At 39.6% G+C, this 17,554-nt stretch overlaps 1 protein-coding gene across 1 annotated transcript in view; it reads right to left on the bottom strand.

Annotated features, from left to right (window-relative positions):
- The window catches only part of LOC119912717 (cadherin-18-like), a 103,037-nt gene that overhangs the window by 12,514 nt on the left and 72,969 nt on the right, over nucleotides 1-17,554 (bottom strand). Inside the window, 2 exon segments of the mRNA XM_038732012.1 lie at nucleotides 12,997-13,114; nucleotides 16,929-17,050. Of these exon segments, the coding sequence (XP_038587940.1) occupies nucleotides 12,997-13,114; nucleotides 16,929-17,050 (240 nt within the window).

Below are 17,554 nucleotides of genomic sequence, written 5' to 3' on the forward strand. Positions count from 1 at the left end.
GTGTCTCAAGTACCAATGTTAGTGTGTGGACAATAGAGTAAAACTGCAATACACGTATATGCTAAAAAACAGTCCAACAGTGAGAAGCACATAGAGCTCTTGCATGGACAGCAACAGTGGCAACATTGCTGTCAGAGCTGCCATTAGCCATCTGGTGGTATTTATGGTCCAGTTGCCTACCAATTCCAAACAAAACGGAGTAACTATGCTGCATTGACTTTCACTATGGACTGTATTAGCAACCCCAGCGAGAAAGGATTGCCAGCAGAGTAAAAGAAACTTTCTTCAAGGATAGACCAAAGAAGCTACCAAAGCCAACAAGAAGAGGGGAACAGCTGACTACTGATTGAGTGCCTCTAACTTATCTGTTTGTACATGAACAGCTCTATATGTTGTAATATGGGATTTATAGTAAAAGTAAAATATGGCGATTCTATATTTGAATAGTTTAAACAGTCCTTATCTTCATGTTTGTTGTTGTGAGATGGCTAGCATTGCTGTAGGGGTAAGCTTGTTAGCCAAACTTACACAAGGGTGTTTATAATTTCCCCTGCACCCTTCAGATTGCACAAAAATAGCCACTGTTCCGTTGATTTGTTTTGCAACAGTAGAGGCGAAGCTCATTTCAAATTTGTTAGGGATGTTAAACACTTGTTTTCAAAAGGTGTGCATACTAAGAAGCTTACACCAACATGTAGGCTATCACACAACCACTTCACATGTTGGGCTGGTGAGGGTTTAACATCAAAAATCTGACACGCAATGCATATTGTATATAGGCTGTGTGAGAGGGGCAATCTCAGCAGGAGATTACCAACTAGCTAAATAGGCGTCCAAATAGCTATTGTTTTATAGTAAGGTGACCAAATTTCTGAAATGGAAAACCCGGGACATTTTTGGTTTGGTAGCCAGTACGTCATTAAAAAATATAATATTATTATATATGAAATAAAAAGGGGGATAATTTTGGTTTTATAATCGCTCAAATATAACTCTTCTGAATGAAATCAAGTCATTTTGAGGCAGAAACTACCTTTCATTCAATAAGTAGAGGCCGCAATCACTTTCTGGCAAGTAGAATACTGCATTTTATGTGTTGTTTTTGCCATTTAAAGGTATTTTAAGAGGTAAAACATACTAGTTGAGTTATAATCCGTCAAATATAACTTTGAATGAAATCAGTTCTATTATTTCAACAAAGTTTACATTAAAAATCTTTAAATCCAAACTTCAAAATCATGCTGAAAATCAAAACGGAGTTACCTTCCATCAATTCATCATTTGCATTTTTGGTGCCATTTCAGATATGTGTTACCTTGTAGCCGTCTTTGGCAAGTTGACAGAGCATAGAAAGTCAACAAAATGCATCACATTATCAATAGGTTATCAATAAAAACAAGTTAATAAATATCTGTCTTATACTTATACTTGTCACTGCCCTTTAATCCTCACTGCTCTTCCTCACTCTTTTTCCTCATCTGCGTTATTAGACTCATCCTCACAATCACTGTCACTTTTCTTGCAGGATTTCCAGCAACTCACTGTTTTCCTCACTACTAAATCCTTATTCATCCTCAGTACCATCACCTGGAAGTGACCTTTCTTTGATGAATCATAGAAAACCATTGTGTTCATCCTCTATATGGAAGAACAATGTGTTTAAAATATAAGCATGTGCTCTGCAGGGGGGGATAACAAAGCGTAAGGTTAAAATATACAGAGTAATAATAATTCATCCCTATAATACATTTTTTTGTATTACAGTGTTATTACAACTAACATTATCAAATATATAATTATTGAATTAATTAATGTAAAATGAGTCAAAATTATGTTAACTGTTATGCTTTTTACATATACATACATACATAAACCTAATGCACAACACCAAAAAATGGTATGACGGGATTCCATAATGGTGTGATTTTGCTTCAAAGCAACATTTGCATTTGAACTATTTTCCATTGTATAATTATCAAATAAATTACATTAAACAATTAACAATGCAACTTGACTCACCAATTATTGTGAATAAAATCTTTCTGGGTCAAAAAAAATGGCATAAAAATATGTTTTGAGGGCAGTTTAGAGCAGAGAGAAAATGGAGCTGAACCATGTGTGAAAGGCAGCACTAAAAGGATTCATAATGGGCGCCAGAGAATCAATTGACACATTTTAACACTGCTATTGGTTTCCTTATGGCCCTGCAACTCTTTTAAAGTAATGCATCATATTTTGGGATGTTTTGTGGAGGTGTACTAGGCCAAAAATGGGTATGTTGCCCACAGGCAACATCGTACCATAGAGGGCAAAATAGTTTGTGAGATAAGGAATCACATAATGTTGAAAACAGTGCATACTTCATTCAACGTATATGGCTGGGTGAATCAAGTACCTGGATGACTAACTTGGGCCTTACATGACTGACTACCTAGAAACTTGCAGATGACACATTGCTGATATATATTCACACGATATTTTGAGTTCTGAAAATGCTGAATCGTGCACAGGGCAACCTTTTTCCTTTCCATCCAGCAAAAAGACACCTCTGCCGTGCTGTACTATCATGCTACTGCTCTGAGACCTCGCCTCCCACTCCAATCTCTGTTCCATCTATGAATAATTATAATGATCGACAGTTGGAATGACAACACGTACTTCAAGCTTTATTAAGTCAGACTCGCAGTATCACCGTATCAGCAAGCAGATGGGTGGGGGGTTTGAGGGACTGGCGTGTGAGAGATGCAAATAACAAGGAAGAGAGATGGGGAGTTGGAAGATGAGAGGAGAAGAGGGGGAGGCGAGGGGGGCGAATGAGGGAGGTGTGTGTATGTGTGAGCCAAAGAGAGAGCAGATAGGATGAATACCCAGGCTGAGGCGGAGAGAGACACAAACAAGCTGTGTGTCCGTGGTGTTCGCTGTCACTGCCTTTACACTGTGAACCACACGACCACGGCAGCATGGGTACAGACCTCAACAAGGAAGTACACATCAATTAGGTCATGCTAATTTCACATTAAACTGCCTCTCGTGGCAGGTGGGTAGAGGAGAGCTGTGCGCTTGTTGATTAATGTCGCAGTGAGATGGGCCATCTGCAGCTACGTGGCATCCACATAAGAGGAGCGACAGCATGAAGTTAGAACACTCACAGATTAACCGTGTTGTGACAGCTCGCGTGCGAGGCAGATGACCACCCAGGAAATGAGGGAATATATGCTTTTAAGAGCATTTCACACTTCATTGAAAATGATCCTGTACATTTTGCAGATCACTAGCAATCACTTTTCCATTTTTCTCCCTGGTGTCTAGTTTTCTACCACATAAAAAAAACGCACACAGGCATTAATATGCATGTGTGTGAGGTTTTACAAAACCCTGTGGAATTCCGCCTGCACTGGGTTCGTTAAGCCAGAATACGAGCCACTAACTGGCAAATGGCCTAATTTTTTCACTTTTCCAAAGGCATTAGCATGATAGGTAAAGTATCACTTTTTCAACTTTTGTATTACTTATGCATTCCTGACTCTCCATTTGAAGATATTGAAGTTAAGTGAGATTTCACAGCAAGCAACCCTATAGGACTTAACTATGATCTCTGTGGTCACTCTCTTTCTCATAGTTTGTTTTCTTGATTGAAAACATTTTTTGGCTGTCATGAAAAAACAATGAAGCCATTTAAACTTTTTTTTTAAATGTAAGTGACAATGAAAAACTAAGCAAGAGGATAGCAGATTTAAAAAGTGATTTAGAGTATCAACTGATACAATAAGAGATGGGCCACTACATTTAAATGTAAAATTTATGGTATGTACCATATAGAGACTCAAGTATCTTTGTCATAGAGTTGCCTCACTTTAAAACATATGAAGTGTGATTAAGAAAAAAAAGCAAGCCAAAAATATACCAACAATAGACAACACAGCCACATCTCTACAGACTTCACACTTGCCTACACATGCACTTAGCTGGATTCCTTGTGAACTTTGGTGGGTGTGTGTAGGTGCCACTGATGGGATTCAGCACGAACCTTCTCTCCAGTTGCCATTTGGAGCACAACATACATTGCGGTGGCACTATTTTGGGACAGATAATACTGTATATTGGGTCACATTTTACAGGCGAGTACATATTGTTGGGGATCGCTCAAGTTTATAGGCTGCATATGTTTAAGAAATGTATGTATTATGTCGGTGCTGCAGGTATTAAGTCCTTCTTTCTGCAACAGATATAGCAATAAATTTTGTTAGACAGTTTGTTAGAATCCTCCAAGGCTTATAATATTTAAGCAATTTGTGTTGAAAAAGTACAGAGCCTTGTACATAAATAAGACAATCCCAAATGCCTTTAAATTGGTTACAGCACACAGTTTCCCTCCTGTACAGTCCAAAGTTGGTGTACTGGGAAACCATAATGCCTTCAAGGAGAGATTGATATGGGAGGGTTTACAGACTCTGCCCTTATGGTAAGATGTTGTATACAGTATTGCACAAGCAAAACAGATTAGCAGCTGGTAGCCAACAGTTACCCATCAACATACTGACAAAGCTTTATGGGTGGAAAATACACTTTTAAAATTACTGCATGTTCCACAGGTGCCAAGATGTAGACTGCACTCAGCCTATATTAAACTACACTGAACAAAATTATAAATGTAACACTTTAGTTTTTGCCCCCATTCATCATGAGCTGAACTCAAAGATCTAAGACTTTCTCTATGTACACAAAAGACCTATTTCTCTCAAATGTTGTTCACAAATCATCATAATGTCATATTAAGACATAAAAAACACATTCTCACTCCAGACTCATCACATATTGACCCTTGGTCAAGGTCCTTCAGCGTCACTTTTTAACGCCCTGGGTACCTCTTTCGCGTCATTTTTTGATGTAATTAGTTAGTTAAATGTAGTAACACACGCTACAATGCATTTTAACTCGAAATTAATTGGTGTTTTATTTTTTTAATAATTCACCAACACCAAGAAACATTTCGGCAGCAGAAAAACAAATCCATGAGTAAAAGAGTAATATTATTTCCTGTTGGGGGAATCCGATGGTCGAGATTGTAGGCAGGGTGCAAACTACAGGGGAGCTTGTATCCTCTTAACAAGACGGTAGCTCACCTGATGGATCATGCGGAAATACTATGTGTTTGTGCTTGAGCAAATTAGAGAGGCTGATCCTGTTGGAGTGTCGGGGGATTCGTACCTCGTACGTAATTGCGCAGACTGTCTTTGTTAATGGGGAGATGATTCATCCTACCTACTTGGTTAAGGTTTGGAAAAGATCATGGTTTGGGTTAAAATAACTACGTACGTGTGTTACCACGTAAGTTAACTTACGTCACTTGCCTAACTTTCGCAATTTACAGTACTTGCGTAACTTAAATAAAAGTATTATGTTGACTTTTTGTTTCACACAGGACACGAATACCGCTCTCCTGCTTCAAAGTCCTGCCACCTCCTTAGTCAGTCTTTTCTGCTAAATATCATATACCTGCCATTACCGTCGAAAACTGCGTTGTACTATGACGCTATAGGGATCCCCAGTGTGTTACAAACTGAAGCAGATGGGTCTTGACCATGCATCCATATGTGACGAGTCAGGGAGTGAGAACGGGTTGCTGTAAATTCTAGAAATGACTGCACGTGAAAATCCCAGTATATCAGCAGTTTCTGAAATACTCAGACTATGGAGCAACTTCAAGTGTCTTGCTCAGGGACACAATGGTTGATGTGTCACAGTGGGGAGCTGAACCCAGGTCTCAGAGCAAATACAGATGCAGTTATATGTCTAGGTATTATTACAGAGCAGCTGTGAATATCAAACACTAATATAATTTTGTGTAGAAAAAAGAAGGCCTTTCATGCCGAATAACAAACGCATCAAGAGACAAACATAAAAATCTCCTTTAAAAGAAACCCCTGTTCAATAAGGATTAGTGTGACTCAGTAAGGCTTAGCCTAATAAAATATGCCCAGCGGTGACAACAGGTAGCGGTAAGTGATCGGGCTGCTTGTAAAAAAAACCCCCAACAACAATATGTTTTGGCCACTGCATTGGTTTCAGCATACTCACACTGTCTCACTATGGTATGTTTATTCCAAGGTTGTGTTTTGTGTATTTGAGTTAATTACAGTTTGGCCTGTATGCTTCTGCAGTAACAATCAAACAAGACCTCAGAGTACTATTATTACGTTCCTATGTTACGCAGGAACAAATTGGTTTACAGATGTGGCACCAACAGCTGCTGTGGCCTTACTGCACACATATTAGTCTTATGCAAAACAATATGGGTTTATTTGATTAAAAGAAAACAATATTATTCCTTTTTCTTAAACTATAAACATCAAGTAATTAGGGAAAAGGCGGAAGTTTGTGTGATTAAACAGAAAGCTAATCAAATACAGTTTTTGCTGTTCGTTGTGCAGGTTTTGACAAAACCAGCACGAGACAAGCTGCTCTGCCCTCTTTCCACAAATCATGCTGTTTCAGCAGATAATGGGTGTTTGGGAATCTAGAAGTATAACTCCCATTGCAAGTGAAGTGTGAATGACATAAAAGCTAATTAAACGTCCTGCATATCAATGGCTTGACAGCGCTTCTTTCAACACAGCTGATTAACTGTAATATTATAAGGTCTTCTGTATGCACACTGGAAGAAGCTGCCTTCAGAAATCAATTGATCTATTTAAGTATGTGGGTTATTTAGAGATCATAGCGTCCATTTAATTCCCTTTTTAGAAGCAAATGTCATCACAATGTGACAGATAAGGAGATCAAAGAGGCATTCAATTTTCAGCCATTGTAAAGTAGGCATAGTCAAGTTGAATATATTTAAAGGGCTTTTAATGGAACAGGTTTGTCACAAAGTGCTTTCCTAGAGCAGTTGAGTAGAAGCATCCCCCTTGTTTTTCAGCTTTAATGGTGCCTAACATGCTGTAGGAGTTTGACCTGCATATATTGTTGCACATCCAGCACTCCAACTGCATCAGCACATCTGCATGATAACTGTGTGCTTAAGGAACCCTGTCTTCATCTCTGCAATTCCATAACGAGGAAAAGGCCTTGATCTGCAGACTGCATCTGTGTTTTCTTTTTAGCTCAAAATTGACTCTCAACAGCTATGCTGATCTGATTTTGTTAAACAGGGCTGGAGCTGTTAAAGGTCTCCATACAAAAACAACCCAATTGTAACAAGGTTATAGCTTTTAACAAATCTGATATAGCTGCAAGTACAGAAAACAGCTTGTCAAAAAACCCATTATGCTTTCGTTAATGGGTTCTTTTAAAAGTCGTGATTGTTAAATTACCTGAAATGCATGAGGAGGAGGAATCAATTGCAGATGTCATTAGTTATTTAATTTTAAAAAAGTAGTCATTAAATATATCAGATGGTCTCAAACTAAATCCTTTTTTCTCTAATGCAAAAATTGTGCATGGAGCCACAAAAATCCTAGTTCATGAGGATCCATTCTGAGCAAACTGTAACTGAGGAGGAAAGGAGGCCATGAGAGAGTTAGTCGTGTGAGTGACTGAGAGGGATTTTCGTCAGTTGCACAACAACAGAGGGAGGTATTAGGCTCTGGCACAGAGTAGCTACCAACTGTTGGTCTGCTACAACAGCAATGAAAGAAGTTGCTTCGAGTGTGAAGAGCTTACTTTAATTATCAGATACAGGAGTCAACAGTATGGTGCATTGTGTGTCTGTCCCTCTCTCTCTCTCACTTACACTCACACACACACACACACACACACCCTGATATTGTGAACACAGCAAATAACTTCTAATACACAGTGGCAGAAGAAAGCTATATGACTCTGACACCTCTTTTGAGTGCAATTGCAAATGCAGGCTCCAACTGACTGGAGATGACTGAAGCAGCATGAACTCAGAGTGCAGCGGCTTAACATTTAGAGGGAGGTTGGTGTTTTTGAACTGCAAATGAACTAGGAGGGATAGAGAGAAAAAAATATTGAATTATTATATGAATCTTTGTAGGTGGACAAGGACATATAATATAAAAGAGTAAGCAAGCAAAACAGATCGGAAACAGGTAGCTAAAAAGGTAATCTTGATGCTTAATGCTGATGTGTTTTGTCACTTGAGTTTTTGACCTGACGACAACACCAATTTCCTTCATTCATACAGTATTGAATATAACTGTGTGTCTGATAGTAGATGGTTCTTTAAACCACTTTCCTTGTCTAAAAGCTTAAGATTAAATGTGCCCTTGATCAAGGCATTTAACTGCTCCACTGGTACAAGTTGGACACTTTTCTGGGCAGTTGTCTCCCTTTCATCTGGTCAACTAACTGTCCAAGTTATTGCCTTAAGACCGAATATGCTCTTTAACAGCTTTCCTGGTTAAAGAAATTAAGCTGTATGAGGAAATACAAGGATCCCTGTATGTTGGAGTGGTAGTTTGAATCCCACTTCTATGCTAGCCGGATGGGATGGGTTGTTTTTAGGTGGATGGGGAATTTCCTCTTTTCTTTCAAGTTCTCTCTGACAAATGATTAAAGCATGAATATTTTTTGACACATGACACATACTGGCCCATCCCACTTGTGGTTATATCACATAGATTGAGAAAAACAAGATCCTGTGGGATGGTACACATCAGGAGCTAAACCCAAATTGAAAGGCACCATTACTCAAACAGCATGAACCAAAAAAACTGCTGTCAATCCTTCAAGAAAGCAGGGTTTCCTTCCTGGATGCTTTGGGAATACTTATACTTACATGCTGCAGATGGCTCTGTTGTTAAGAAATCTAAAGATATTTGAGAAAATCTCTTTGCATGAGTGGGACATATTTTGAAATGTTGGGTATATAAAGAGGAAGTCTAGTATTTCAAGTGTTTAATTTGTAATGTGCACTCAATATAGACCATGTCCAACCATAACCCCATGGGCAACCCTACCCACTTGCCTGTGAGGCCTGGCTCCAGAAAGGTGCCGTCCTTTCCTAAGCAGACCTTTCCAAAGACACTGATATATAGATGGCTTACCACATGCTCTTGACCACATCATTTGACACCAATTTGTCCTAGAAGACCATACTAGAAGCTTTGTTATTTACTTGGTTAAAATATTAAATAAATAGCCCCTCTAGGAAACTATAGCTACCACTATTCCTCACTATGCCTTTGTATATTTGTACTTGTGGCCCTGGAGGACATAATTTACATGTTACTGTTCACAGTTATGATATGCCTCACATTATCTGGCAGACATCTTACTATACAGAAAGCAGAAGGAGTCAACAAAAGCAAAAAATGACTGCATCACTGTGGCCAGCATGTTAGTGGTTAACAAGTAGTGTTGGGCAGTAACGCGTTAATATTACTTTTCCCAGTAACTAGTATTGTAAACCCCCCCGCCCCGCACTGTGATTCTACAGGAAACACTGGAAAGTAATATTACTTTTTTATGGAGTAATAAGTAACTAGTAATATATTACAATTTCTGAGAAACTTGCCCAACACTGTTAACAACTGATTAGTGATTAGTATTAGCTTCTGTCAGCTTTCCTTCAAGTCAGCACTGTCAATCCCTAACTTTGATTTGGTGACTTTGTGCATAATAATAAACATCAAATGTAAAAATATTGACAAGGTATATTGAAAATAAAATAATAATGATTAATGAAAAACCCTTGAATAACAAAGTGACAATGATGAAAAATATATTTAACAAGTGTTTTTCACAACATATACAACACAGTCACACTTGTAACAAGACGTTAAAATAACAATCCTCAAATAGTTGGAATAAAAAGCGTGTCTCTGGGTTTTATACCAAGCCCAGAAATTTTCTGTGTGGTGTGATGGCAATTTTCCATTAGGTAAAAATATTTATTTGGGCTTCTGCACTAAGCAGTGATACATGTAATACAAAACCGATTCATATCAAGCATGGAAACTAAAGTAAATATTCACGTCCTTTGCCCCAACAAATACCATCACACTTCCACTTCTTGGGAGGGTTCAACCAATGAATTGAGAGCTGTACTAATCAATGGCACCGTCGAGAGGGGGGGGGGGGGGGCTGGCAAGGAGCATATGCATAAAGTGCTATATACTGTGTGTATATATATATATATATTATGTAACTCCTTGGTGTGAGTTAGGAGGTGATTAGCTGCATACAAGTGTTCTCATATTAGGCTCTGTCACTTTAAGATTTAACCTCTGACCCTGAGGTGTGACAGACTGTTTATTTTAGGAGGATGCCTCCGATTCGTCCATGTAGATGACAATCACGTTTCTAAATTGTGACTGATTAAGGGCCGGGACTAATGGGCAGAGCAGAGTGGCGTACACCGGTGTTGTGCCGAATGTGTGTGTTTTCTGTGCACATCACTACTGCAGAAGAAATAAAAGTCAAATTAATGTACAGAGACAGTTAGTAGTCTGGCTAGTTTATAATAAGTTTGTCACACTGCTACACAGGTTTGTGTATTGTACTGTGTGTGAGAGCTAATAGTCTGCAGATAGGAACAGGTTAGCACCATTGCTAACAGCAAGCTAACGTCGTACGAACACTGGAGCCCCTGACAGCGCCGTGTGTGACCGGCTGTTAACTTTATGCTTCGAGGGAGACCGCTCTGTACCTGTTTTCATCTTCATCTTTCTGAGAGGATTACAAAACACGAGAACAGAGGGAGTCATCTGGAACAATGCCGTGAAACTGGGCTCAACGTTACTTGCGGCCAACAGGCGCCCCAGTGAGCAGCACAACAAACACGACGAGTCGCCAGCCTGTCTGAAAAACTTCAGAGTCACCCAGAAGTTTGCCCAGAGGAAAAAACGCCATTCTGCCTTTCTCCTCATGTGAGGCCTTAGCTGTAGTGAGTGAAAACATCTTTTATCATCCTGACTCTGCTGCTGGTCCCTGTATGGGCAAATTGTTGTGCTGGATCGGTTGAGACTAGGCTACGGATTGCGGTTGTTGTCATATAGCCACTGTCATACTGCCTTATTATTCAGGATTATTAGGCCAGTTTGCTGGCTCGCTGCGCTGTATGAAAGGGACGGAGCTGGGAATAGGATATATATTGGCGGATATTCTTTCTGTTTTGATTGCAGGATCTCTGTGGAAAGCAGCTATAGAAAGGCTCTGGATCCCTAAAACATTGTCTGTGCGCCTCGTTGTTGACTTCAGTGGTGTCTCAGTAGGCTCATTTGTTCTGAGCTTGGTTGTGTCTGCTTAAATATTGCATTCTTAATTTAGGTTTGTGACAGTAGTACTGTAACTTGTGTCAATGCATCTCTCTCTCTCTCTCTCTCTCTCGTTAAGTGTTTTATGGAGCCATGCTGTTTGTTGACGTGTTAAAAAATACAGAAGCAAGACAGATTATTGTAGTTTTACTGGTATTTATGTTTTGAAATGGTTGAAATGGTCAAATCAGTTGTTAACAAGTGGGATATTTCAAGAATAACTATCCTAGTTGTTTGTAACAATAATTACACAACTCTATACAGACATATCGTATATTTCAATTTGAATTGTTGGAAATATTAAAAGAAAAATATTTATGCTCCATGATGTCTTTAATCTTGAGTAGGCTTGTTCCCAGTAAATGTTTTGTTCCTCTCCGTCAGTGCACTCCTACAAATAAAAGCTGTATTTGTCTTTTTAAGGAAAAGGTCAACTTACCTATTTAAAGAATAATTAATTGCCGAACACATACAGATAACACATCAAACAGGATTTTTATGTTGTTGACTGAACTGGTTTTAGTCTATGGACATTAGACAATTTTAACTGTAAAATAAGAAACAAAAGTAATTCAGTCTGTGATTCCTTAACTCATATTTTTATGTAGTATTCAAGTAGTCTATATAATGCATAATCGAATTCCTGAAATTCAGTTATGGCTTTTGGTTTAGTGTGCCACCCCAGGATTTTCAGTGGCCCCATCTGAATATGACACTGGTCAAATCGGTGGTTAAAAAGTGGGATATTTCAAGAATAACTATCCTAGTTGTTTGTAACAGGAATAACACCAAACTTGTGAAATAGTATGTTAATAAATATGGCTTTTGGTTTTAGTGGCCCCATCTGGTCACCCCTAGGAAAGTTTTCTGGGGGCAGGAATGGTGCTACTGTTGTTAATGTGTGTGAAAGTGAATCAAACTACAGTTGAATAAAATAGTTATACCATATTTGCACTTTCAAAAATAGATAATTTATTGTCTTCTGGGAAATATGTGTCTTTGGAGCAGTATTACAGTCAGTCTTTGCTTTGTTTGATTTATCTGGCCCTTAGGAGTGGAGGTGGGCAGGAGCTGAGGGATGTCCCTAAGTGCCACTCACATAAACGCAGCAAAACTAGCCTTTGCATATGTTGCAGTTGAAGTGGACAAGGGAAGGCTTATGGTGGGAAGCAACTGGAGCAACGGCTAAACAGACTTATCTCCTATTATCACATTGATTTATTTTTTTTTTTACCTCTCCCGCACTCTCTTCCTCTCTGTTTTCAGCCTCTCTGTGGCTCAGACATTCATCTGGAGTGTTGTGAACTCCTCCTCTCAGTGGGCAACTGTGCGATCTTCTGGCTGAGAGCTTTTAAAAGCCCTGTGATTGCAGACCAACCCAGGGCTAGGTATTCACCTGAGACTGAGATGGTTGCCATGGTAACACCCATGGTTGGCTCTGCGCTGGCACAAAATAATGCACGCAGGAGGGGAAAGAGTGAGCGCCAGACCGGGTAATCCATTTAACACGATGCGCAAACATGCCAAACCTTTATGACTCTTATGTTTCATGAAGCCCCGACTCAGAGTAGATCCCTGCAGCATTTGAATCTCCAGATGTTTATCGCACGCAGTTGACAAACCACATATTTTATTGCACCTCCAAGGTATGAGGAAATCAGTAAAGCCTATTGAATTTTGGAATGTGAGCAATGACGATGGAGCCCTGCCCCGAAGGCTGAGTGCAAAACTCATAAGAAATGCAAACAAACATATTGATCTCTTTAATTACCTTCATTGTCTTTCAGAGTGAAGTTGGGATTGACTGGTAGCTGGCTTGGCAACGCAAATGAAAACCGCTGTCCATTGGCAAAGTCATCCTTATCCATTGCTGTGACAGTCTGGATCACCTGTTGTTCAGAGGACACAGGTTAAATTACTCTCCAAAGACACCTGCATCATTTAATTATCCGTTGAACCATTTAGAATCACTTTTCACTCTAATTACATGCGGGACAAGGAGTTGTTTCTGATACATGTCTCATGATTTGTTGATCATAATTGGCCAGAGTCAGAGTTCATTTGACCTTCAGCTAACTGGCCTTGCAACGTTTTCTCCTCTACCTGTGTATGCTGCCTGAAAGAGAGGCTGGTTGCAACGTTAAGATTCAAGAACATTTGGCTTGTGCCAGGGGTGGGGGGGCTGGCATCTAACAATGACAGGGGTGCTCTCAGGGCAACCTCACTGCCACTTTTGTCAGCTTGTTACCCTTAATTGGAAAAACACACAGTGAGAGCGCGGAGGGAGCTGGAGTTGAGAGAAAAACGACCTGATAGCCCCTGTCACCACGGGGAGTTCTTATCTTTAATGTCAGATTTGGGGTGTTGTTGGTCTTCTTGCACAAGCCTCTGCCTTTAACTGTGCAGTATTAGGATGTACTTTGTGTGTGCTTTAGTTAATGTATGTGGATGTCATGCTTAACGGGGTGACACTTGTGTGAGCTGTTGGCTGAGAAAAGCAGGGTGCTTTTTCCTCTAGTGTTTATTGGTTTCAAACTTAAGTTGTAATGATTTTTTTTGCAATATGAAAAACCAGCTAACTGCCGCTTGATTACTCCATGGAACATCTGGAAAACAAAAGGCAGCAAAACAACTGGTTGGAAAATGCCTGCCTGGGGAAACATCACACCTGAGTGGGTGCAAAGTTGTTCTCCATAATGTAAGTTTTGGTTTAGAGCTTAATGAGTCTAATGTGTCTCTGCTCTTGTTCAAGAATTTCTTCAGAAATATGTGAGATTGTCTATATAGAGTTCTGGCTACCAGTGGTGTAAAAATACTGTACTGTATCTTTCAGTACATAGTTCTCAGTCTAATACGTTGAGCAATACAATGCTCTCATTGTTGAGATGACAAGATTAGAGCCCGACCGATATGGGTTTTTGGGGGCCGATGCCGATATTAAAGTGAAAAAGAGCCGTTTTATGAGCTGATATTTTGATTTTAAGAATGATTTGGATAGTAGACCCCTTTACTGTATAAAGTACACTTAGAACAGGCCGATATTGAAGCTGGTATGTATGTGGGCTATAAAACCTTTTCTTAAATGGATTATGTTAATAAAATCGATTATAGTCTCAAAAAGTGAACATGTAAACAATTCACATCAATAAATATTTGCTGCTGGAAGGTGCAACTTTTTCAGCCGTCTGTAAACAAAGAGAGAATAAGCATGTGTATTTCACTTTACACATAATCTGCCATAATTTCAATGTAGCACATTCAGGTCTAGTTCATACCCTTACCAGCACTCTTTAATTCTAACCAAAGCTATGTGAAACCATTTAACCACCATCGGTATAAAGCATGCCGTCTAGATACAGTGAGCTGCTGTTGAATGCATCTAATACTACAGGAATGTCTACAACGAGGACCTGCAACTTTGAGATTTCATTTAACTAACGTTACATAACTACAACCAGAGCCGATTACACCAGAAACTATAGTTTAACAGCTCATTAACTCCTCCACTGTTAAACACAGCATTAGCTTTGTGGCTAATTTAGCAACGAGCAGCATTAGCTGCTGTAACGTTACGTGATTTTAGAGAATATTTAGAAGTGATGAACTAGGGACAAATGTGAACCGTTCGCTAGAACTGCCACACTGGTTGAAATAAATGTACAGTTACGTCTGTCCAGCAGCGTAGCGTTCAACACCCAACTACCGTAACATTGAACTAGGGTTTGGCAGGCATCATGACGTTGAGCCGGCATCGTGATTGTAAAACCCCCACCCCAGCAAAAGAAAATCTCAAATGTTCACATTATACCACCCTGTAAAATCATGTTTTAATGACCACTAACATTCTTCTTATTGTTCTAAAGAATGCTTTGCACCTGCCTCGGAGTTCTCTTCTCCCCACACTCTGACACACTCACACACACCTACATCTCGGGTAAACACCTCAGGTTGACTCGCCTCTCTCTGCCTCACTGTCTGTCCCCCCGTCTGCTCCATTTTCTCCATCAGCAGTATGTTTTATAAAGTCGCCTAAAAGAATGATAACTCGTCTTTTTGCCGTATATTTCCAACCGCAATCCACTATCAAGGTAGCAGGTGAGCCGCACGTCGGCTTATTAATGACGCAGCCTATCAAACAACTGAAATCAACATCTGCACCCCGTGTGTTCAATGCTGCTTTACCTGGTGCGTGCGTAAAATATCCACCATGACTTGTAACGTAAGTTAATAGTCTTCCAATTTTTGCGCGCCCGCGCACCCGATGACATCGTTCATCCTGATGTTTCGTTGTAGACATTGTCCGATGGAACCTTACATTAAACTGCTGCGAGCTGGTAGGAAGCCGGGAGATAGCAGTGAAAAACGGGAGGGTTAGCAAGTCATGAATGTTTTCAGAAGAGGAGAAGTGACTGGGTCTGTTTTTATTATAATTATTAAAGTCATGTAATTAACTTGACAGAAGACTGACTCACTGCTCACACGGTCCTCTGCGTGTTTCTACATGCTGCGTGTAAGCATGCAGCTGCAGCTGGTTGCCTTCTGGTGGGCAAAGTATGCAACACCCATGACATGAGTGAAGGATTTGACTCTAGGTTTCTTTTTTAATAGTCATATATCTGCTGTTATAAATGGCCGATGCCGATTAAATGCAATTAGCTCATATCGGCGATAATATTGGCCGGCCGATATATCGGTCAGGCTCTAGACAAGATTCCTCCTCTCACTGTTAGCACATGTAGGTGTTTTTGTAATACCACACTCTTTGTAATAAGTTTCAGCACCTGTTGTTCTCAACACCATTCACAAATCTTGAACCTTGATGTCTAACTGGCATTAAAGTCAAAATGTGATTTTGTGACTCATTATACCCTACGCTTTTTGACCTTATGGTCATTTTAAAAGGATTTAAAGGATTGGTCCATTTTACTGTTGTACTGTAGCTACACTTACCTGCAGTTTAATATACATTGAACACTGATTTAGAACATATATTTAACTCTTGGAACTAGGTGTTCTCATGCAATTTTGACACATAGACACCTGCAAACCAGAACATTTTCCATGGCCATGGTATAGAAATGGAAACAGATTCTCAAACATTAATGAGCATCTTTTAAATCCAGTCATCTGAATGGTGGTGTGCCACCGTCTCATTCAACAAATTCTTCCCACTTAATCCCCCAGGCCAAGAACCCTGAGGCTATAATGCAACTTTAATTCAAATTTAACGTGACCTTTAATTTAAACTTTTCTTCCACACACTTAAAACTATTACAAATGTGTATAGATGTGTTTCCCCAGTCTTTACTCCATCATCCTTTGCTGAACCACTGTTTCAGCCATTTCCATGCGCCTGATTGCTCTATATCTCAAAAAACCTTCTTAATTTGAATTAATCAAAGGCTACAGACAGCAAATTGGAATGAGCTTCAATTTAGAGCTGTCATGGTTTGCTAAGATACTCATTTTGAATGAGGGGTGATTAAGCAGCTCTCTCCAATGCCTTTACAGTATCTTACTGCTAAGTTCTCAGTGAGCAACCCAAACTCCTGAGGAAGACAACAGTTCTGTGTACAAATACATCGGCACAGTGAGACGACTGATATACAGCTCTCAGCATATTCCTTCTGAGGTGTGTCTGTGGTGTAAAATGGCGAGGAGAGAGAGAAAAGCATTTTATCTAGTTGAATCCTAGACACTCACCTGTCCCGGCCTTGAGCTCTCACACACAATGACCTCCTCGTCTGTAGCTATTTCTGGTGGATTGTCGTTCACGTCAAGCACCTGGACGGTAACATGAACATGACTGAGAAGGCTGGGGTTGTCTGTAGCACAGAGAGAACAAGTGACAAAGAAGATGAAAGTCAAATGTGAGCCATGATAACAAAGTAGAGCTTCAAACTATAATTTTAAACTGGGACACACTGTTCTCTTCTTGTTAGCCTGCTTATGGGTTTTTGTCGTGGGCTGTGCCACTAAAAGCACTGAGGGACGCAATGTTATAGTAGACTATTTTGTGTATTAAAGCACATCTGATTATCTTTGTGCAGCATTTTCTTGTCCCAGTTGGTATACTTCGTTGTGCTGCATTGTGTGCCCCTTCTACTGCATGAAACATGAAGTCATATGTCTTACTCCTCTGTTTTTAATATAAAGTAACAGTCTTAAAGGCAAGAAAATAGCCACATATGTCACTGAAATACATGATATAGTTACTAACATTAGTTTGAAATACATAATTTTACACTTAAATTCTGATCTGCCCTATTGAATTAAGATTTCATATTTATTGCAGTATATGCCATGCGGCAGACACCTATATCCATTCA

Source organism: Micropterus salmoides, unplaced genomic scaffold (genome assembly GCF_014851395.1).
Source record: "Micropterus salmoides isolate LMB-PRFRI ecotype aquatic unplaced genomic scaffold, ASM1485139v1 Ms_hic_scaffold_1, whole genome shotgun sequence".
Taxonomy (NCBI): domain Eukaryota; kingdom Metazoa; phylum Chordata; class Actinopteri; order Centrarchiformes; family Centrarchidae; genus Micropterus; species Micropterus salmoides.